We start from the raw sequence: 24221 nt of genomic DNA on the forward strand, positions 1-24221 counted from the left end.
GATCTTCCCATCAAAGGCAATATTGTTTGGGATCCTTAATAATTGCTGTGTAACAAGTTATACCAGATTTAGTGGCTTAGAACAACAGACATCGATTACCTCACAGGTCCGTGGGTCAGGAATTGGAGTGGCTTAGCTGGGCCGTTCTGGCTCAGGATCTCATGAGGTGGTGATCCACACTGCAGTCTCTGGAGGCTGGGCTGAAGAAGGCTTTCATTCCCAGCTCACTTGTAGGAACATTGTCCTCGGTTTGTCACTACATGGCCTCTCCACAGGCCTGCCTAGACACACAGCTTCCCGCCAGGAAGTAAAGAAGAGTAGCCAGGATTTAAGCTGCTGTCTTTTTATAGCCTAATCTAGGAAGTGAATCTGCCATCGTGTGTCATTAAGCCCATGCCACTCAAGGAGCACAAATTAAGCATCTCCTCTTGAAGAGAATTAGCAAAGAATTTGGGGACACTCTTTGAAAGCCATCACAGATTCCTTGGTTCTAGGTGCATGGATAGTGGGGACAGGTAGTCCGTCCTCAGAAAATGTGTCTATGCAGGAGAGGAAATATGCCTCTTTCATGATAGAAAGAGCTTCATGTACTCAGTAGCCACAGATGGCTGGCTGGGCCCCCTGGCGAGTGGGGCAATAGTTGGGCAAGTCCACTGGCATATAAGGAGGGGGCTGTGTTCAAGCTCCTTGGTAGCCTCCATCCTTGCTGCCACTGCCACTTCGTTAATGAGTTCACCGTGAAAGGAATGCGGCCCCTGAGGAAAGAGGCTACCCAGCAAGACATTAAAACCTGCAGAAGATGCCTGTAAAACCACCGCTTATGAACTACTGGGAATCGGGTGTCGTTTGTCCTAGAGCTTCGTTCCCAGTGTCCCGAGGCGGGAACCAGCGCGGACACCCGAGCTGACGCAGGCACGCCCACCCACACCCACCACGGGTGAACTTTCTCCGTTTTCTTCCCATCCGGCCCAGGACCCGATCGTGGGCGGTGCACAGGCTGAGGGAGGACCAGAGCCGGCTCATGCCTGCTGAGCTGTATAGCTCAAGGCTGTGCTGGGCGACCGCGGGAACCGCGCGCTCCCCGGGGAGACGCTGTTGGCGCTCCTGCCTTCCGCGCCCAGTCGGTTCCCAAAACTGAGAGGCCAACGTCACTCCAGCCGCTGGGCTGTGGGGTCTGGGGCAGTGGCGGGGGGCGGAGGGCTCGGGGGTGCTGGAGGGCGTCTGGGGGGGTTCGGCGGTCCTGCGGGGGAAGTACTTGAGGGTGAAGTGCGGCGGCAGCCCCACCCTTTCGGCGCGCTGCGGACGGCCAGAGCCGTATTTTAAATAAGGCGCTCTCGTCCTATTGGCCAGCTGTTGTTGCTCACTGATTGGCCTAGGGGAAAGGTGGGCGGTGCCCTGGCTGCCCATTGGTGAAGGCGGCAAGTTTAAACGTGGCCAAGGGCTACCCACTCTGGCTTCACTTGTCTGTTGTGTGGTTTGTGTCTTCCGCGGGGTGTCGGCGACGGAAGAGAAGGCCTGCTTCGCTCCCACGGCCTCCGTCTGGTCTGAGGGGACGCGGCGGCTCTCGCACGGGGCGCACTGTGCCGCTGCCGAGGCCGCCATGGCGACCCGGCGCGCGGGGCGAGGCCACCCCGAGGAGCCGGCCGGGCCGCCCGTCCTGTCCCTCGGCCACTTCTGTAGGGCGCCGTTTCTCTGCTTCGGGAATGTGCTCCTGGGGGCGTCGCGCACGCTGCCGCTGGCCCTGCACAACCCGAACGCCGAGGCGGTGGAGGTGAGGGTGTCCCGCATCCCGGCGGCCGACCGCGGCTTCAGCGTGGCGCCGCGCGCCTTCGAGATGCAGGTGAGTCGCCGGGCCGCCGGGGTCTGCGCGCTCTCCCGCGCCTCCTGGGCGCGCAGGCACGGGCCGACGGGACCCGGAGCGACGTTCCCGCGCTCGCCGGGCTTGGGCCAGGGCGCGGCCGCGGGGGCGATGCTCGGAGCAGACGCAGTCGTGAGGGTCTCGGGTGCCGTGAGGGGCCTGCCGGTCTGAGGTAACGAGCGGCATTTCAGAGCGTAGCGCCCTTCCCGACCTGCTGTTCGGGGCTGCCGAGGGCGCCTCCTAGTGCAGCCTGGTCGCGCCGCCGCCTGGGTGCGAGCGTGGTTGCCTGCGTCTCGAGAAACGGCCGCACGGCTCCACGCCGCCGCTCACTCTGCTGAGCAGTGTCTCGGATGAAAGTCTCCAGCAGAAAACAAAGGCACCTTGTCGGGGCTGTTTTCGACAAGCCTGTGTGGTGTGTACGCGCATTTTAATATTTGATTTTGTTCTCTTTGCTGTAGCGTAGTTTTAATGGTGAATCAAATGTAATTTTAAAAATGTTTCAAGAACTTCCTGGGTAACTTTCTGCATTGCACTGGCCAAAGTTCCCATTCCTGTTACCAACCTACGCTGTTCGTTTGACTGCTGTGGGCTTTCCGAAGGCACGAGAATAAACCACTGGCCCAGGAAGCCCGGCCGAGGCAGGAGGCACCCGAGGGGCTCCTCTGGCCCGTGTGCAAGCAGGGTTCAGCTACTGATTTTTTTCCATCTACATGATACCTTTATTTACTCCTTTTTGTTAAATGGAACTAAAGTTGTTTTATTGTATGTTTTTGTTGCTATGTAGAATAAAATTTCACTATTCCTGTTTTTTAGAACCAGTTGTTCATGACTTTTTCTGCTCTAAGCAAACTTGTCTTTTCCCCCTGAAAAACAACAGACACGGGGCTTGTTGTGTCTTGGCAGGCTTTGCATCTGGCAAATTCTTGCCAGGCTCCGGGGTATAGATGTTAAAGTCTGGACTCTGGAGTTAGACTTCCTGGGTTCTAATTACTAGAAGTTATGACTTTGGCAAAATACTGAAAGTTTCTGGGCCTTGATGACTTCATCTGAAAATGTGTATAATGGCAGCACCTGCTTCCTGGGGGGGTGAGGGTTAAACTAGTTGTGTAAGGTACCTGAAACTGCCTGGAGCACAGTAAGTGTTTAACAAATACCAGTGATGATGATGTGGACTACAGAAGACTGGTGAACAAGGAGTTCAGTTGATCACCTTTAGATTTCTTTTTTCAAAAGTCTTCAAAATGAGAGGTCATTATATTTGAAAAAGAAGTACTATACATATTTTAAAGGAGTAGAAGTACATCAACAAATTTTTTAAACCAGTAAACTAAAATAATTTGGAGAATGTTCCATTGCTTTCACACACAATTAAGATTTTATCATAATTTTATTTAATTGTGACTCTTCTTATTACTAGTGGCTTTTTTCCTAATGATGAAATAGGGGTGGAAAATATATTTCACTTATTAAATGTTACTAGGGTATAAAGTATTGGTGACTAGCAGTTACTAATCCTCTACACTATTCTAAGTTGTACATAATGCATTTTGGTTAGTTATTATACATTACTGCTGTTGTAATCATTGAAAATGTGTTCTCTTGATTATAGCCTGAAGAGAAAATTGTTATTTCTGTTAACTGGACACCATTAAAAGAAGGCCGAGTAAGAGAGATTGTGACATTTCTTGTAAATGATATTCTGAAGCATCAAGTTGTATTACTAGGAAATGCAGAAGAAAAGAAAAAGAAAAAGGTAATATGTTTTAGTCATTCAATATGTGAAAATTATTTGGTAAGTCTTGAAGTAGCATACATAATACTGCTTAATTAAAGGCAATATTCAATAACTATCAACAGACTCTGAATGTTTTGCTTATTTTTGCAGAGGAGTCTTTGGGATACCATTAATAGGAAGAAAGTTTCTGCTTCAAGTCATAACAAGAGGATTTCAAGTATTCAGAATGTTAGTAAAACATTCAGTGTTTCCCAAAAAGTTGACAGAATTAGGAGCCCACTACAAGCCTGTGAAAATTTGGCTGTGAACGGAGGCTGTTCCCCAACAGGGAACGATTCTTTAATCCTTGGGGAAAATAAAATACCCATATCCCCTATCAGTCCCACTTTCAGAGAATGCCATGGTGACTGCTCCTTGCCACTTTCTGTACGTGGATCTACTACCCACACATCTCTTCATACATCTGAAAGCGGGGAACTACTGAAGGTAGAAGGTGCCAATGTTTGGAAAGATTTTAATGAGAAAGTCATAACTGAAACTTCCTTTAACTCCATAAATAATAACAATGGCCAAGCTGAAGAGAATAGTGAACTCATTCTTACCCCAAACTGTTCTTCAAGTTTGAACATTACACACAGCCAAGGAAATTTTTTGAGTCCAGATTCCTTTGTAAATAATAGCCGTGTAAATAATAATGAACTAGAATTAGTGACATGTCTTTCATCAGATATGTTTATGAAAGATAATTCAAGGCCTGTGCATTTGGAATCAAAAACTGAATGTGAAATTTATCGAACAATTTTAAGTCCAGATTCTTTCATAAATGAAAATTACAGAGTAAATCAGAATCTAGAATCAGAGTCAATTAATCCAATTATATCCCCAAATCAATTTGTAAAAGATAACATGGCATATATATGTATATCTCAGCAAACATGTAAATTATCACCATTATCACAAGAAAATTCTCAGGCCCCACAGTGTCCTCTGGATCATAGAAAAATTCTTTTACCTTGTGTTCCTGATTGTCAGAGTTCAAAATCTCCCAAAGCTATTTTTGAAGAACCCAAAGCCATAGAAAGGAAGTCAAATTGTTACAGTTTTACAAAACAAAGTCAGCCTAAATTTTCTTCAGTTCAGGGTATTTCTGGTTACAGCCAGGACAGACAATTCAAGAGACGCCCAGTACTTTCAGCCACTGTCACTAAAAGGAAGCCCACCCGCACCAGAGAAAACCCAGCTGAGACTAATAAACCAGAGGTGAAAAGATGTCTCAGCAGCATAGTAGGTGAGTGTAAAAAAGTAACAGATGATCAAAAAGAGAGAGAAGCTTTTCATTCTCATCTTCCAGTTATAGATCCAGTAGTAACTGAATGTAAGCGTCTGAAAAATGTAGTAACTTCTTCCTCCAAGACAGCATTTGTTGCTCATAAAAGAAAGAGTGAGGGAAGCACAGCAGATGCAAATGTGGCCATTACAGTCACAGAGCATACAGAAGGACGACAAATCAAAAGAATCCATTTTTCTCCTGTGGAGTCTAAAATATCAATTGTTAAAAAAACAAAGGTGATAGCACCCATCTCCAATCGTATCAGCAACAGAGAAAAATTAAACTTGAAGAAGAAAACTGGTGAGTCTTATAAAATCTTTAATGAAATCATGCCTGTATGGGTCAGATATTCTGGGGTTTCTTTGTTTAGTAAAATTTCTGTTGATGAGCTTAAATTAACTTGTACTTTTCATTTACAATTTGCTTAGTGGAAGTTGGGGCAATTGTGTGGGGCTGAATTCTGAAATAGTTGTGATCTTGTTTTTAAACTGATATTCATCATGATTTTTCTACATTAATTTTGATTTTTTTAAAAAAGTTGCATTGAAATACCTCTCTTGATTACTGCATTCTTTGGCACCCCCCTGTTTCCTGCACAGGGTGAGAACTTTATCTGCCTCACCATAGTCCAGGCCCTGACTGGAAAACTCTGACTTGCCAGGATCCCATAGTGCCGTCTGAGAAGATGTGGATGAGGCCTTGGCTCACCCTGTGCTCCTGGAGACACCGTTCTCCCTCGGCTTTTCCCTGGCCGCAGATTAGAATGAAGATAGGGCCCAGAGCTGTGCTTTCTTGTGGTGAAAGCCTCATTTCTCCTTTCTCCCACTCACAGCCTTACCACCCCTGTGTGCCTGGAAAACAGGACTAATCCCATTGCCCTTTTAACGATGTTACCTCATGACAGTCAAGGTCAGGCAGGAAAACAAGCCATGCTAGCTATTGAACATATCATTTAAGAGAACCCAGGGACTCCTAGGAAATATCAGACATCTGTATTTTATCTCATTTCTCTTTGAACATCCCCTAATTTGGTCCATTTTCTCTCTCTCCAGTTCTTAAAAATGCCTGTGCACTCTGGACTGACTGCCCTTCATTAGCAAGTTATCTTTTGTAAATACCCCCTCATTTTGTCACCTTGCTGACACCTGGCTCTCCCCTGGAAACACTGCTCTCATTGCGACCCTCTCAGGCTGTATCTGTTTTCTCCAGTCCTCCTCTCACCCTGGGGTCCTTGTGGTGGGTTAGTGGACAGGCTTACTTTTTACACATACTTCCAGAATCATTTCTCCTTTCTTCCTTAAAAATGAGTGAAAAAAAACCCACAACAAAGCAGCTGGCAGCTTGTTACATACTGTTCCACACATACTCCTGTTCCAGGAGAGATTCCTCTTGAGTTTACACTGGGTGCATGGTGCTTCTCCAAGCACCACTGAGAACTTCAAAACCCTCACAGAAGATGCTTCCAGGGCCCTGGTTTTGTTCCAGCCTGCCTGGGCTGCCCTCTCCTAAAAGCATCTCCATCTCCAGTCACTCTCTGACTTGCACATTTTGTCTAGAGACTGAAACCCCAACCTTTTTTCTAACCCTCCTACACACATAACCCTTTAATCCACCACCGTCTCCACAGCCCTCACCTTGATGTGTCCTTACTCTTATTCAGCTTGGACTCCATATTCCTCACATCTCTTCATTCTCTCCTCTTACCCTCATTGTACTTTTCCAGCAAGTTCCATCCCTCTCCAAGTCCACTTGCTCCATGCCTGAACCTTGCTGGTTGGTCTTTAAATTCATAGCCACTAATCTCAGGTAGGCCCTTAACTCTTTGCGGCTTTATTTTCCTGTTTATTGGTGTTATCACTTTGGTATTGACTATCCCATCCCTCCCCTTTTTCACCTAAAACCTTTAACGCCTTCCTCTCTTCCTCTCTCCTGGTCGATAATAGTAGCTAACATTTACTCAGTGTGTCTGTCAGACCTCATAGTTAAGTGTTTACTGTCACCCCCTTAATGCTCACAACAGTCACAACAGTCATACAAAGTGGATGTTATCATTGCCACATTTTTAAGTGAGTAAACCAGTGCATTCAGGACTGATTTGCTCAGGTCACAGAGGCTGTGGTTGATAAAGCTGGATCTACCCAGCGAGAGGTTCGAGAGTTAGTGCTCTGATACCCATCTAGGCTCATCTACTTCCTCCTTCACATGCAAATAAAAGCACTGAGGAAAACTTTCATATGTGCCACAGCATCTGCCACTCTACTGTAACTCACAACTGTTTCCCTAACTGTTCTCCCTACTGTTCCCCCAACTGTTACTGTTACACACACTGCCATCCCCCTCCTGTTCCAGCACCAATTGTCTGCACCCAGAAAGGCCGGGCTCTTTACTGGGGTAACAGGTCCCATCCTGGTCTGAGTTCCTGACTATACCAATTGTCTTCTCTCTCCCTCATGTTCAACTTTGACTCCCTATGGGGTCATTTCTAATAACATATGAATAGGCTGTTATTACTTAAATCTCTTAAAGAAACAAAAACAAAAACTTATTATACCTCTTATCCCTTCATCTGTTGCTTCTTTTAAGCAAAACCCCTTGAAATATAGCTCACTGAGGGAACCCTAGAAATGCTCAGGAATCTGAGTCATCAGGTGCAGAAGTAGATGGGCTGAGATAAGAGCTGAAAAGAAAAAAAGAAAGATAGCTCACTGAGTTGTGTGTACTTTTCTGTGTAAACATTATACTTGAATTAAAAGATTTTTTAATGTAAAAAATCATGTTGAAAGTTGCTTATATTAGCTGTTTCTAGTTCCTTCCCTATTTGTTGAATCCACTTCAATTAGGTTTTGACTCTACTGAAGTTTTTCTTGTTAAGGTCATTAATACCTCTACACTGTGAGTCCCAGTACTTATTTCTCAACCTTCTTCTTGCTATTAGCCACCTGTTCGGGCCTTTGAGCCTCCACCATCTCAGAACACTTCGCTCTGCCCTCCCCTATGTCCTGCCTCTCTGACTGCCTCATAGGCCGCCTCCTGCACTCTGTGGTGGACTCTGTGTCACCCCGCCTCCAGTTCTTGTAACAGGGGAAGGCTCAGTCGCCAACTTTTCCACTTTCACTCATTCACTCTGATCTAGAAGCAGAGAAACCTAGTGGAGCAGAGAAATAAGTCAATTTTTTAAGATGCATTTATTTCACATTGATAAGGTGCTGGCTGTGTGCTATGCACTATTCTAGGCACTGGATACAAGGAGAAAAGATAATTCCTGTCCTCAAGTCATCCTCAGTCCTTTGATTGAGTTATTCACAGGGAAGCATAAAAGCATGGAAATGGAGGCCCTTGTACTTGCTTTGTATGAATTTCAAGGAGCTGTGGGATGGTTCCAAGAACAGCTTCCAAGAGAGAAAAATGGTTCCAGGTAGAGGGACAAGTTCCTGCAAGGTTTCAGAATGAGAAATTTTTCCTGTTTTTTTTTTTAAATTTCAAGTACAAAGAAATTTATGACCTAATAGATGTTACATCACAATTTGGTCATGTTCCATGTTTCACTATTGGTACTAGATTTGCAATCCCTCTAAATCACAACTAAGCAAACTTCTTCTCCAAAGGTCCAGGTAGTAAATATTTAAGTTCTTCAGGCCAAATGCTGAACTCTTTCATTGTAGAAAGGAAAAACAGCCATAGACAGTATGCAAATCAGTGAGTGTGGCTGTATTCCAATAAAATTTTATTTATGGACATTGATGGTATAGTTTTCATGTGCCATGAAATACAATTCTTTTAATTTTTTTCCTACTATTTACAAATGTAAAAACTGTTCTTAGACTGTAGACCATACAGAAACAGACAGTGGGCTGGATTTTGCCTGTGGGCCTTAGTTTGCTCTCTTGCTTTTATCAGCTCTTTGTTTATATTAGCAGCAGAATGAGCTGGAGTAAAACCTGGGCTGGAGGGATTGAACTGCTATTCTGATAGGTTAATTTGCCTCTGGTTTTTAGTGCACTTAGCTTTGTAGGCACCACCTACCATCTGCCTCAGTCACCTGGGTTAGACACCTGGAAATAATTGCCTTCTCCATCACTTACTTGGTCCTTAAGGCTTATTGGTTCTATATTAAAATAACTCTTTAATTTGTTTCCACTGCTTCTGTTTAAGTTTTCTAGTTGCTAGCTTGGGCCACTGCAATAGCTTTCTTTTAACTTTGTTATCTCTAGTCTAGACCCCTTTCGTTCCATTGTCCACATTGTTTTCTAAAATATAAATAATGGTGCTACTTCCTAAATTTAAGTCCTTCATTGGCATGCCAGGTACTTCAAACTGATTAACAATGTAGGCTCTGAAACTGTACTGCCCTCTTCTGCCACGTCCTAACTTGGGTGACCTTGATCAAGTGGCTTGACTTTTTCTAAGCCCCACTATCCTGATCATATAAAATGTGGATAATACTACAGTTCTTATAAGTTTGTTGTGATGATTGCGTGAAGTAATTAACGTACATTAAAAGATTATGATATTCAAAATTTGTGTAAAATATTCACATATTAGCCGCCAGTATTATTTATAATATTATTGAACTCTTTTTCTACCTCTTCTTCTTGTATTGTTGTTTTTATATGTATGCTTTGCTCCAGCCATATTGCAGTTCTATCAACAGGCCACATTCCTCATGCCTAATTTCTACTTAAACAGAGTCATCTCAGATGTGATCCCATTTAGGAAGGCTGTCCTACCCTTTTAGGTGAAGTTATCTTTACCTTTTCCTTGTTCTCCTAACTCCTTATATGTGCTTCTCCTTTAAGTAGTGTATTAGAGTTATTTTTAAACTTCTATATGTGACAGAACTTCCCAAGTGCTGGACCATATCTTTCAATTCTGCATCTCAGCACCTAGCACAGAATCTGGAATATTTACACACAATAAATTATTCTTGAATTTGAACAGTAGCTTCTGTAGACACAAAATAAATTGTAGTTTCTGGTTTGCAACTTCCAGATGTAGGATTTATTAACCACCAAGTTAATAGCATCATAGTGCCCGATGCATAGTAGTTAGTTATTCAGTATTTGCCTAATGGGTGTAATTGTGGAGAACCCAAATTTTAACTTTAAAAACAGTTCATTCAGGAAATTTATATCCTTTCTCTAATATTATTCTGCTTTCTAATTTGTTTAGATTCATTATTATATAGAACTCCTAATTCTAAAACAAACAAAAGGACAAAACCCATTGTTGCTGTGGCACAGTCACATCTGACCTTCATAAAACCATTAAAAACAGGCAAGTGTTTATTATCTTAAAATCTAAAAAACTGACATGGAATGAAGCATTAATTGCATTTCAAGTGGAAATTAATGGATACTTTTTTGTTGAATCAAAGCCTTGGAGAATTGTTAAATTGTGTATTCAAATAACAATTAGGATATTTTCTCAAACTTTAATGAGCCTAACTTACGATGACTTGGGAGTTTTAGATAACCAGGAATGTCCTTCATTTTCCTTTTTTACTTTGATTGCATTTTATATGCAAAACGCCTTCCAAAAAGGGCTGGAAAAGCAAATATTCAATCTTTTAAAAGTGGTTTTGCTTGTAAAAATGATCTTTTGCTGCATATTGTATTATAATTTAAAGGACAGTTTCTTGTATAATAACTTAATTGTATTCTTAGATATTCCTAGACACCCAATGCCATTTGCTGCAAAAAACGTATTTTATGATGAACGCTGGAAAGAAAAGCAGGAACAAGGCTTCACTTGGTGGCTAAATTTTATATTAACTCCTGATGACTTTACTATAAAAGCAAATATTCCTGAAGGTAAAAATTAAATTAATGTTTTAATTAAATAATACTCTTATTTCAACAGAATTTTTAACATGAATTTTTATTCTTTAATTATACATATTTTATTTATTGTATCATAGTTAATTATAGTTTGTTACATTTTAGTTAAAGTTTAACCAGAAGCATTCTTCCCTTTGTTTTTACCCAGTAAATGCTGCCACTTTTCTTTTGGGTTCGTTATCATAGTTCACTAATTCATTGTCATGAAGGCTACAGACTGAGTAGGTGAAAATTTTTTAGGGAATTCTGTACTGAAAGTACTGAACTTTACATTTTCTTTTGGCTAATGCAATTTCCAGGTGCATGGGTTTCATTTTAGTACCAATTCAATCCAAATTAATAGGGAAACATGACTGCTAAGAAATCTAATTGAGTCTTAGCCTACATTAACAAAGTGTAATTCCTGGTGATAAATATAACAGTCCAGTGGGACCTGCTCTTGTCAGGCATATTGTCTCCTCTTTCTTTTTTTTTTGAGTCTTTCTTTTTTGTCTCCACTTAGAAGTTTAAGTTTTTTCTTAGTATAAGACATTTGTAGGCAATCAATAGAATTATGAGGGATCTGAAAAACAGTTGACATAGGGAATTTTGAAAGCATCTCAGAGTTTGTTCTGGAAAATGTGTAGAACCAGATGGAAACATGCTGTCCTTCAAGCATTTGAAGAGTTTTCTTCTGAAAGAGAAGAAACTCGTACTGCTCACCCATTGAAGTTATAGGGATCTATTCAACTCAAGATAAGGAGAAATCCTTGTAAATATTTAAGTTGCTAAACCATCATATGGGCTGTCTTTAAGATGATGATTGTTCCTATTGTTGCAGTATTCCAGCAGAGACTGGTCTGTATTTGTTAGAAAAGCATGTGTAGAATTTTTACATTAAAAGGCTCTATGACCAGATGTTCTTCAAGGTCACTTTTTTTTTTTTCCAAAAGTAAACCAAGCCTGATTTTTTAGTTCTCTTCTTGAGAGAAAATGTGTTTTATAAAAATTCAAGTTGCATTTCAAAATTTAATTGATTCAAAAAAATCATATTCTTTAAGGAGCTTATCTTTTTAATTTATAAAGAAAATGGAAGCAGAGAAACCAATTAAACTATTTCATTAGTCAGTTTTAGAGATGATAATGTTTGAATTTGGATAATAGTGGTGGAGGTTGTGAGAAGTGTTTAGACTTGGGCTTCATTTTGCAGGTAAAGCCAAAAAGTTTCAATGTTAGGACTATCTAAGTACTGAGTGAATGGTGAGATAGGAAAAGAGAAGAACACGCTTGGAATATATTCTTGGCCATCTAAAATTTCATTTATGGCTGGCTTTAAGATATATATATATATATCTTAAATATATATCTTAAATATATATATCTTTTATATATATATATACTGTTTAATTTTCTTCCCCATGTTTTTACACAGTCAATGCTGCTGCTCTTCTTTTGGGAGTGGAGAGTCAACATAAAATAAGTGTGCCCAGAGCGCCTACGAAGGATGAAATGTCCCTCAGAGCTTACACTGCTCGGTGCAGGCTGAATAGATTACGTCGTGCCGCATGTCATTTATATACTTCTGAAAAAATGGTTAAAGCTATTAAAAAGCTTGAGATTGAAATTGAAGCTAGGCGGTTAATTGTTCGAAAAGATAGACACCTCTGGAAAGATGTGGGTAAGAGATTATAGAAATCTTGAGGTTAATACTTTAAAGACACTAAAGAGTTTGTATTTTAGAGTCAAATACATACATTGGTTTGGCTTTGCTGCCTAACATCATGTACTGAAATATGACCATATATATACTTAAGAATGGAAGTACACTTTAATTTATTTCCTATAAGTGATTATCCCTTTTTTCCCACTGATTTATCTCTATGAAATTATGTTTGTTGTCTCTAAATAATAGTGATCTGAGCTTACTTGCTGTTCACATGCATTTCAGGAGAACGACAGAAAGTTCTGAATTGGTTATTGTCATATAATCCTTTGTGGCTACGAATCGGCCTAGAGGTAAGTATGCATTGCAGCTTTTTCAAAAAAGATACATTTTTTAATTATGTACTTTAATAGGCTCTTTAATAAAATATGGTTTTACTTTTAAAGCCATTTGGTTAACTTGATAAATCTTTCAGTATAAAATTTAAGGTTCTTTAATAATACTCATTAGGTAATCAGACTATGCTATTATGTATTATTGCCATTTCATTACATAGCAATTTTACTGTTAGCCTAAGTATATATAATTTGGTACTGGACATAATAGGAATAGTAAGCTACTTTTTGAGTATTTACAAATGACAGTACAAGGCTGCTTTAAATACAGTTTCTAAATATAATTAGAAAGTGAGGCATGTATTATTCCTATTGCAAAACAAGAGCTTAGATATTAAATAACTTGCTGAATCCCAATAATTGGCCAGGATTTGAATCTATACCAGTCTGTTGTCAAAGCTCAGCCTTGTAACTATTTTGATGCAAGGCTTCTCATAAAAATGTCACCACAATTTGACTTACTCACCTGGTACATGGCTCAATAATACTTGGAATGTTAAAGCTAACTGAATTAGAAAGGCATTAGTAGTTGACTGTTAAAAATATGTTTTTATTTTTAAAAATCCTCAGTTTTCATTTCCTTTAGTCTTTTACTGGTATGCATTTACATTTTCTTGAGGTTTTTTACATTGGTCAGATGGGACGTCCTCTTCCTGTTATGACTTTAGTTTATCCCAGGTTTTGGAATAAAAGAATCTTTAGGACTGAAAGGAATCACTGAAATGATTTGGCTTTTATCTATGAAGAAACTGAGGCACAGAGAGAACAGATGATAAGCTTAGCGCTGTCACACAGCTGGATAGTTTCATTGCTGAGATTTCTTATTCTGATTCCAATAGTTTCATCAACCAGAACATTACATATTAACTGGTTCTGAGTCACATCTCAAATAACTCTAGGGGCTCAGTTGAAGAGGAATAACTTTGTGTGTGATGTAAAAGGCAAGAATCTTAGGTAGATACTTGCAAGGCCTTTTAAAACTTCTGCTTAGATGTAGTGTGTGCCACATCTGTCCATATTCCCCCAAGCAAAGCACATTATCTGGCCAAACACAAATGAGGCAGGAATGTTGTCTTCCCAAAAGAGACCCAGCACATCTCTGGCAGTTGGTGTGGATGTATAACCCTTTTATAGGGAAGGGAGTGGTGAATAACTGTGAACAAAACTTCTGTGTCATCACCACACCTTTGGGTTCTGTTACAAACCTAAGAAAGGATGGGCATGAGCTTTGAGGATATTAGAGTTTCAAAGGCCAAACAATTAAATAAAGATAAAATTTCTCTGTTGTGGCAGTTATCAATACTTTTCATCCTGGATTTTGTTGGTGTAAGGTTAAAGATAGATATAAATTTATTTTTTTTAGTTTTTTCTCATTTCTTTAAAAATCAATAAGTATTTTTATGTTAAACTCACTTCATATTTATTTATTTTAAATTGATGTATTTATCAATATAGTTGATATACAATATCATATTGGTTGTAGGTATACAACATAGTGATTCGACAGTTATATACATTATTAAATCCTCACCCCAACTAGTGTAGTTACTACCTATCAACATACAAAGATGTTACAGAATCATTGACAGTATTCTCTAGGCTGTACTTTCATCCCCATGACTAAATTATATTATGATTGAGATTTTGTGTCTCTTTATCCCCTTTACCTATTACACCACCTCACTTGCCCCCTTCCCCATAGTAACCACCAGTCACTTCTCAGTGTCTTTGAGTCTACTGCTGTTTTGTTTATTTTGTTTTGTTTGTTTTTAGGTTTCACATGTAAGTAAAATCATACGGCATTTGTCTTTATCCATGTGTCTTATTTCACATAGAATAATACCCTCTAAGTCCATCCATGTTGTCATAATTGGCAGGAGTTCCTTCTTTTTTTATGGCTGAATAGTATTCCATTGTATATATGTACCGCTTCTTCCTTACTCATTTATTTGTTGATGGACACTTTGGTTGCTTCCATGTCTTGGCCATTGTAAGTAGTGCAGCAAAAACATAAGGGTGCATGTATCTTTTCAAATCAGGGATTTTGTTTTCTTGGGTAAATTCCTAGATGTGGAATTACTGCATTGAATTGTATTTCTATTTGTAGTTTTTTGAGGAACCTCCATACTGCTTTCCACAGTGGCTGCACCAATTTACATTTCCACCAACAGTGTAGGAAGGGTTTTCATTTATCCACATCCTCGCCAACATTTATTTCTTGTCTTTTGGTAGTGGCCATTCTAGCTGGTGTGAGATGATATCTCATTGTGGTTTTGATTCACATTTCTCTGGTGATAAGTAATGTAAAGCATCTTCTGAGGTGCCTGTTGGCTATCTGTTTTCTTCTTTGGAGAAATGTCTATTCTGGTCCTCTGCCCATTTTTTAATCGGGATATTTGGTTTCTGGGAAATATGAATTCTTTATATATTTTGGGTGTTAACCCGTTATTGGATAAATCATTTACAAATATATTCTCCCATACTGTAGGTTGCCTTTTTGTTCTGCTGATGGTGTCCTTTGCTTTTTAGTTTGATGTAGTCCTACTTGTTTATTTTTGCTTTTGTTTCTCTTGCCCAGGGGGGATGTGTCCAGAAAAAAACTGCTTATGTTTATGTTCAAGAGATTTTTGCCCATGTTTCTTCTAAGAGTTTTATGGTTTCATGCCTTACATTCAGATCTTTGATCCATTCTGAGTTCACTTCTGTGTGTGGAGTTAGACAATGATCCAGTTTCATTCTCTTACATGTAGCTGTCCAGTTTTCCTGATACTAGTTATTGAAGAGGCTGTCTTTTCCCTTTTGTATATTCATGGCTCCTTTATCATATATTAATAGACAGTGTATGCATGGGTTTATATCTGGGCTCACTGTTCTGCCCATTGATCTATAGGTCTGTTCTTGAGCCAATACCATGCTGTCTTGATTATTGAAGCTTGGTGGTAGAGCTTGAAGTCAGAGAGTGTAACCCCCCAGTTTTGTTCTTCTTTCTCAGGATTGCTTTGGCTATTTGGGGTCTTCTTTGTATCCACATTAATTTTAGAACTATTTCTTCTGGTTCATTGAAGAATGCTGTTGGTATTTTGATAGGGATTGCATTGGATCTGTAACTTGCATTAGGCAGGATGGTCATTTTGACGATATTAATTCTTCCTATCCAGGAGTACAGTATGTGTTTCCATTTATTGGTGTCTTCTTTAATTTCTCTCATGAGTATCTTGTACTTTTCAGGGTATAGGTCTTTTACCTCCTTGGTTAGGTTTATTTCTGGGTGTTTTATTCTTTTTGATGTAATTGTAAATGGAATAGTTTCCTGCTTTCTCTTTCTGCTAAGTCACTGTTACTGTATAGGAATGCAACAGATTTCTGTGTGTTAATTTTGTATCCTGTGACTTTGCTGAATCCAGTTATTCTAATAGTTTTTTGGTGGAGTCTTTAGGGTTTTCTATGTATAATATCATGTTGTCTGCCAACAGTGACAGTTTAACTTCTTCCTTACCAATTTGAATGCTTTTCACCTCTTTGTGTTGTCTGACTGCTGTGTCTAGGACCTCCAGTACTATGTTGAATAAAAGTGGGGAGAGCGGGCATCCTTGTCTTGTTCCTGATCTGAAAGGAAAAGCTTTCAGCTTTTTGTTGTTACGTACGATGTTAGCTGTGGGTTTGTCATATATGGCCTTTATTATGTTGAGGTATGTATCCTCTGTACCCATTTTGTTAAGAGTTTATCATGAATGGATGTTGAATTTTATCAGATACTTTTTCAGCATCGATGGTGATGCTCATGTGGTTTTCGTCCTCCTTTTTGTTAATGTGATGAATCACATTGATTTACAAGCATTGTACAATCCTTGCATTACTGGAATAAATCCCACTTGCTTGTGCTGAATGATCCTTTTGATGTATTTTTGAATTTGGTTTGCTAATATTTTGTTTAGGATTTTTCCATCTATGTTCATCAGGGATATTCTGTAATTTTTAATTTTTTGTAGTACCTTTGGTTTTGGTGTTAGAATGATGATGGCCTCATAGAATGAATTTGGAAGTATTCCCTCCTCTTCTATGTTTTGAAATACTTTAAGAAGGATGGGTATTAGCTCTTAAATGTTGGTAGAATTCACTCATGAAGTCATCTGGTCCTGGACTTGTATTGGGCAGGGCAGATGTTCAGGAAAGCCTGCCATGGGGCTGAGCTGCCAGTGAGGGAGATGGAGCTTCTGGAGCTGGGTGCTATGAGCACCTGACCAGTTGGGCTGAAGGAGGGCTGAGAAAGTGTAGTCCATCTGGAGAGAGAGCTTTCCCCTCCAGAGAGAGCTTCCTTCAACCCCTGTCCCTCTGGCACACTTCCACATGCTGCCTTTCAAACTGCCAGCTCTGTTGGGTCTCAGCAGGACTGACAAACTGTGTGAGGCCTCCACAAGGGACAGGAGTGTCAGCCTCCCAGAGTGCTCTCACTGTCCCAGGTGTCCCTCCTTGTTGATCACCAAAGCCCATTGCAGTGTGGACTCTTGTCCCCAGAGCAGATCTCCAGGGCCGGGCGTTCAGGATCCCTGAGCACTTACCCCTCCAGCTTTGTTGCTCTCCCTCCTGTTAGTGTGCTGGAGTTGGGGGAGGACTGGGATCCCAATAAATTGATAGCGGTTCTGCCCCTTTTCCCTCCTCAATGTGGTCCTCTCCTCCACTGAGTGCAGGTGGTCTGTTCTGCCGTCTTCAGGTCGTTTTATTTGCTATAGTGCTTCCTTGTGTGCAGGTGGGAGGAGGTTCCTGCCGTACCATCCTACTCTTCCATCTATTTTGAATCCCCTAACTTCATATTTAAATCATTGATTATAAACAGATCTGAACTTCACAAATTATTAAATTAGGTGATTTGCTGATGGTTTCCTATGTGTTAACTATAAGAAAATTTTGAATATTTAGGTTTCTCTTTTACCTTCATGATATACTTAGTGGAACAGTTATAATTAAATTTGAACAATATGACTACATTTGCTAGTTCTTTAACATAAAGAAATTAAAATAAAGGTATTGCTTGTCAGTAATTTCTAAGAATTTATTTTAGCCCTGAGCTCGTCTTTTTTCACTGTGGAGTATTGCATTTACACTGAAAATGCACAAAGCATATACATACAGTTTAATAGATTTATTTAGCAAATGTCTATGTCACTGTCATACTCTTTAAGAAAGAGAACATTACCAGGTCCTCAGAAGATGGTCTGCCTGTCCCCCTTGTCATTCTCTTTCTCAGAGGTCACACAGTGCTGACTTTAGCTTTGATTTCTTCTCAGACGATTTATGGAGAACTCATATATCTGGAAGACAACAGCGATGTCATGGGGTTGGCTGTGTTTATTCTGAACCGCTTGCTTTGGAATCCTGACATAGCAGCTGAGTACAGACACCCCAGCATCCCTCATCTGTACCGGGATGGTAGGTAGTGCCACCCACACTGCATTCTCTCCACCCTGTATAAATGCCATCTCATTTCTCCTATCTTTGCTTAGCTTGTGCCTTCTTAGAGCAACCAGTTTAAATAGTCTCTGTTCCCACCACCCTCCTTCCTTCACCCCATCACTCCCATCACTGTATTATTTTTACCTGTTTATCATCTCTACCCACACTCTCCCCGCCAAGCAGGCTGTGTGGAGATCATTGGGTTTTAGTTTGTATCCACATAGCCCCTAGGATCGTGTTGATGGAGACCAACTAAGCTGTTTGCTATCTCTGTGCCTCTGTTTCCTCCACCATGAGTTGGAGATATTAAAAGGCATCTGCCCTGTGAGTTATTGGAAATACTCAGTGGGTTCACAGACATAAAGTGCTAAGAAAGGCACATACTGCTTGATTTGTGCCCTTACTTTATTTATTAGCACATTATTGTATTTTAAGGTGGAACCCATCTTTCACAGATTAACTTGCTATGCTTTTTTGTACTTTATTTAAGGTCATGAAGAAGCTTTGTCTAAATTTACATTGAAAAAGTTATTGTTGTTGGTTTGTTTCCTTGATCATGCTAAAATCTCCAGACTTATTGATCACGATCCTTGTCTCTTTTGTAAAGATGCTGAATTCAAGGTACTGTTTTCATTTTACATTTTATGTTTTATATTTCACATTTAAGAACTTTGTTTGCTTTTATTGTATATTTTCTCTTTCAAAAAACTGAGTTTCCCAGAGTTCAGCTCTTTGGAGTAGAGTAGAAATGCCTCCCCTAGGAGTTCTAACCCTGCCGAACTTCTGTTTAAATCAGCACCCCTCACCATACTCTTACCTCTGATATGACAATGAATGAAACTATGCTTCTGAGGAATTAATCTGGGTAGAAATTTCTTTCCTAATTTAATAGTTATCAAAGTAATGCAGATTTTTAGAATGTATTATTATTTATGAACAACTTTTTAAAAGGCCTTAAATTAGAAATATATGAGATTTGCCTTACCATATGACATGAAACTGAGACACTTTGCACTATAATTTCATTTAATTTCTATATGCACAGAATGATATGAATTTTTTTTTTTTTTTTTTTGTAAACAAAATGATAATCTTAGAGTATAATACTGCAGCTTATTTCTCCACAGACAAGTAAAGAAATCCTGCTGGCTTTTTCCCGGGACTTCCTAAGTGGTGAAGGTGACCTTTCTCGTCACCTTAGCTTATTGGGATTGCCTGTTAACCATGGTCAGACGCCATTTGATGAATTTGACTTCGCTGTTACAAATCTTGCTGTAGATTTACAGTGTGGGGTGCGTCTTGTGTAAGTATAAGAAATAGAATATTTTACTCAATGGAGTAGACTAAAATTTTCTAGAAAATACATTTTTCTGTGTTTATATAATCTTTCTTGTTCTTTCATGTAATGCAATAAATTTAGGGTTAAAATAAACTGGGATAAATATCTACAACACTTTTAGGAAAATGGTGTCAATTTTAGGACCAAAATCTTGTTTCCTATCCATGTTTTTTGCCTTGTTGGCATGTGACTACTAGGGTCTGTGAGTAAGAACTACTGATGGAGTTGGGAAAAGCATGAAACAATTAAATATCAAACATCTAAATAACACTTTATGTCTGTGGTGGTTTCATGAGTACTGTATCACTTGAGGCCAACTTTAGCTGTATTAACCTTGTTTTACATATGAGGAAAGGTAGAATGAAGAAGTCAAATGGCTTATCTAAGTTTTATATAGAGGTATTAGAATATAAACTCAAGGTATCTGGCTTCAGAATCACATAGGACTTAGTACTAAACTGGAATCCTCAACATTGGCTTTTGTATGAATACAGTGAGTTACCAGTCACCGCTTTGGAAGGAGTGGACTTGAGCATGGTACTACTTGGCCTCGTTAGGGTATTTGGCTTGGAAACATTGGTCTTTTTTTGAGAAACTCCAATTTATGTCCTGTTTCACATTCGTGATGCAGGGCTCCCCAGATCTTTATGAATCCCCAGTTCTTCAAAAACAACACAATGACACTTGCTTTCTTCTCTGTTAAATTGCTGTGAGCATTGTTTTCTCCTCCGAATATGTGGTCTCACAAGATAATAGTCTTTTGGACTTTATAGTAGCTTTCTTTCACTTAAGCAATTTCTCTTCCTCTTACTTAAGTGTATAGGCTAAAGAATTTGCTGTAAATGTTTCACGTGTTATTTTTATATGTATTTAATTTGTTTCATAAATCCAAACCACCACATCTGTTTGTGGGCCAATAGGAATTCACGTTTTTATACTTCTTCCACTTTTCAGGAGGAGCAGTGATTCATTATATGTTCAGTGCTGTTTTTCTCAATGAACGACATTTCTATGCTTTCATAGGAGTTACTGAGGATTTAGTGATGTCGGATGTTGATTCTTTGTCATTAGTTCATCAGGAACTCTCACTAGTTAAGAGACTCGATCTTGCATGCCCGGTTTCTATTTTCTCCAGTGCCAGCAAATGATCATAGATCTTTGAGGTCATTTGAGAATATCTGGGGATGGCTGATCCACATGCTTCGTTCATTGATGGGGTGACTGGCCTAGAATGATCTTAAGTTGCTTTCTAACCTTTAGAAATTATGGTTGTATAGACAATTCTGCCAGGTTTTATCTATGTACTGTAATCAGTTGGGGCTTGCTTTTTCTGTGGAAAATTGATTATTGTCTAGAAGATAAAACACTAGTAATATAGATGATATTAGGGGGTTGAATTTAAACTGATAAGTATGTCTTTTTAACGTAGGCACACAAATTTTTTATAGTAATTTGGTATAGATATAAGACAATGGCTTTGGAAACTGATAAAGCCACTTTCAGTTCTGATCTTAGTTCTGTCACTACTGGCTATATAACCATGGGCAGTTTACTGAAATTCTCTGGGCTTTGGTTTCTGCATCTGCAGAAACTGGGGTAATGATGCCTAACTGTGGATCTGCCATGAGAGGACTAAATAAAATAGGAAAAGAAAGGACCTGCTTGATGTGCAAAATGCATCTCACTGCATACCTCAACAAATGTCTTTTTTCCTTTCCTTAAAGAACCCTGTTGTTTTATTGTGTATGTCTCATATTCTTACATTCTGCTCATAGGGCTCAATCTCTCAGCTTACATACAAAATAACTCTATTTGCTAACATTGGAGCAAAAGAGTCTTGAGATAGTTTTTGTCATTCTAACCTAAAACGCTTTAAGTTGGGGGTATTATTTGTGTGGCTGATAACTATATTTAAATGAAGTTCATTTTTCATATATGTTTTTATATAACAATTTCATTTGAAAATCCCTTTACTGTTAAAGGCGAATCATGGAACTTCTCACACGGGACTGGAGTCTCTCAAAGAAACTCAGGATTCCTGCAATAAGTCGTCTTCAAAAGATGCACAATGTTGACATTGTTCTTCAAATTCTTAAATCACGAGGAATTCAATTAAATGATGAGCATGGTAAAACCTGAGTAAAGATAAAGCTTTTTCTTTTTACTAATAATTGATATGTAAAGATGTGCTAACAGACTATCTTTTCATTTGCAGGAAATACAATCCTGTCTAAGGATATTGTAGATCGTCACAGAGAAAAAACTCTTGGGTTGCTTTGGAAAATAGCATTTGCTTTTCAGGTATCATACATTTGGTAAATTTTACACTTTTTATAGCTGTTCCACATTGATTTTTAAAAGTATTTTGCATCAGATAAAGCAATTGCTTTACTCAGAGATGTTTCAGGTTGAGGTCCAGGCAACCCCAGGATAGCTAGTCCAATGAAGGTTTTGGTTTCCCAGTGAATATAATAGTTACATGTAAGCTACCTAGTTGTCTCAGTGTTCAATAGCTTTATATCTAAGCACTATGCACATACCTTAACTAAAAAATACTCTTGCTAAAAATTGCTTACCATTTTTTGAGCTTTTAGCAAATCCTAATATTTTTGCTGGTGGAGGGTCCTGCTTTGACACTGTTGACTGATCAGGGTGGTGGTGCTGAAGGTTGGGTGGTTGTGGCAATTTCTTAAAATAAGACAGTAATGAAGTTTGCCACATCAATCGACTCTCCTTTCAGGAACAGTTTCTCTGCAGCATGTGATGCTGTGTGACAGCATTTTACCCACAGTAGAACTGCTTTTAAAACTGGACTCAGTCCTCTCAAACCCTACTGTTGCTTTATCAACTAAGTTTATGTATTATTCTAAATCGTTTGTTGTCATGTCAACAGTCTTCAAGGCATCTTCTCCAGGAGTAGATTCCATCTCAAGAAACCACTTTCCTTGCTCATCCATAAAAAGCAACTCCCCATTCATTGAAGGTTTATCATGAGATGCAGCCATTCAGTCCCATCTTCAGGCTCCACTTCTAGTTCTAGTTCTCTTGATGTTTCCACCACATCTGCAGTTACTTCTTCCATGAAATCTTGAACCCTCTCAAAGTCACCCATGGGGTTGGAATCAACTTCTTCCAAACTCTTGTTCATGTTGGTGTTTTCACAAAACTCTTCCCAAGAATCACAGATGTTCTCAGTGGCATCTAGAGGGGCGAATCCTTTCCAGAAGGTTTTCATGGTACTTTGCCCAGATCCATCAGCGGAATCACACGTATGGCAGCTGTAGCCTTACGAAATGTGTTTCCTCAGGGAAAACACTTGAAAGTCAACATGAGTCCTTGATCCATGGGCCGCAGAACTGACTTGTGTCAGCAGCATGAAAACAGCAGGAACCTCACTGTCCATCTCCATCTGAGCTCTTGGGGGACCAGGTGAATTGAATGGTCAATGAGCGGGAATATTTTTAAAGGAATCTTTTTCTGAGCAGCAGTGCTCAACTGTGGGCTTAAAATATTCAGTAAGCCATGTTGTAAGCAGATGTGCTGTCAGCCAGGCATTGTTGTTCCACTTCCAGAGCACAGGCAGGGTAGATTTAGCACAATTCTTGAGGTCCCCGGGATTCTCAGAATGGTCAGTGCGCATTGGCTTCAACTTCAAGTCACCTGTTGCATTAGCCCCTGACAAGAGAGTCAGCCAGTCCTTGAAGCTGTGAAGCCAGGCATTGACTTCTCCTCTCTAGCTATCAGAGTCTTAGATGGCATCTTCCTCCAATATAATGCTGTTTCATTACACTGAAAATCTGTTGTTTAGTGTATCCACCTTCATTAATGATCTCAGCTGGATCTTCTGGGTAACTTGCTGCAGCCTCTCCATCAGCACCTGCTGCTTCACCTGCACTTTTATGTTATGGAGACGCTTCTTTCCTAAACCTCACGAACCAGCCTTTGCTGGCTTCTAGCTTTTCTTCTATGGCTTTCTTACCTCACTCAGCTTCATGGAATTAAAAGAGTCAGGACTTTGCTCTGGGCTAGGCTTTGGCTTAAGATGGTGGTGTGGCTGGTCTGATCTTCTATCCAGACCACTAGAACTTTCGCCATATCAGCAATAAGGCTGTTTTACTTTTAATAAAAGTAGCACTTTTAATTTCCTTCCACAGCTCTTCCTTTGCATTCACAACCTGGCTAACTTTTTGGTACAAGAGGCCTAGCCTTTGGCCTATTTCCACTTTCCACACGCCTTCCTCACTAAGCTGAATCATTTCTAGCTTTTGATTTAAAGTGAAAGACGCACAACTCTCCCTTTCACTTGAAGAGTTAGAGGCCATTTTAGGTTTATTAACTGGCCTAATGCAATATTGTTGCGTCTCAGGGACTAGGGAGGCCCTAGAAGAGGGAGAGAGATGGGGGGATTGCCAGTCAGACGAGCAGTCAGTATACACACAATGATTGTTTTAGTTCACTCTCTTACATGGGTGCCCCAGAACAGTTCAGTAGTAAATCAAAGATCATTGATCACAGATCACCCTAACAAACATAATCATGATGAGAAGGTTTGAAGTATTGTAGGAATTCCCAAAATGTCACAGAGAAACACAGTGAGCAGATCTTATTGGAAAAACAATGCTGACACACTTGGT

General features: G+C 39.8%; 1 protein-coding gene across 3 annotated transcripts in view; it reads left to right on the forward strand.

The window, feature by feature from the left end:
* The first annotated feature begins 1473 nt into the window (after positions 1-1473).
* ASPM (assembly factor for spindle microtubules) overlaps positions 1474-24221 on the forward strand; it is an 88356-nt gene continuing 65608 nt past the window's right edge. For all 3 annotated transcript variants that reach the window (XM_057508167.1, XM_057508166.1, XM_057508168.1), the window contains exons 1-12: positions 1474-1840; positions 3468-3611; positions 3744-5223; positions 10093-10197; positions 10587-10733; positions 12172-12417; positions 12688-12755; positions 18083-18224; positions 18739-18869; positions 19376-19551; positions 21570-21715; positions 21803-21888. In XM_057508167.1, coding sequence (XP_057364150.1) covers positions 1601-1840; positions 3468-3611; positions 3744-5223; positions 10093-10197; positions 10587-10733; positions 12172-12417; positions 12688-12755; positions 18083-18224; positions 18739-18869; positions 19376-19551; positions 21570-21715; positions 21803-21888 — 3111 coding nt within the window. In that variant the 5' untranslated portion in view covers positions 1474-1600. The remainder of the gene's footprint in view (positions 1841-3467; positions 3612-3743; positions 5224-10092; positions 10198-10586; positions 10734-12171; positions 12418-12687; positions 12756-18082; positions 18225-18738; positions 18870-19375; positions 19552-21569; positions 21716-21802; positions 21889-24221) is intronic.

Source organism: Manis pentadactyla, chromosome 9 (assembly GCF_030020395.1).
Source record: "Manis pentadactyla isolate mManPen7 chromosome 9, mManPen7.hap1, whole genome shotgun sequence".
NCBI lineage: Eukaryota > Metazoa > Chordata > Mammalia > Pholidota > Manidae > Manis > Manis pentadactyla.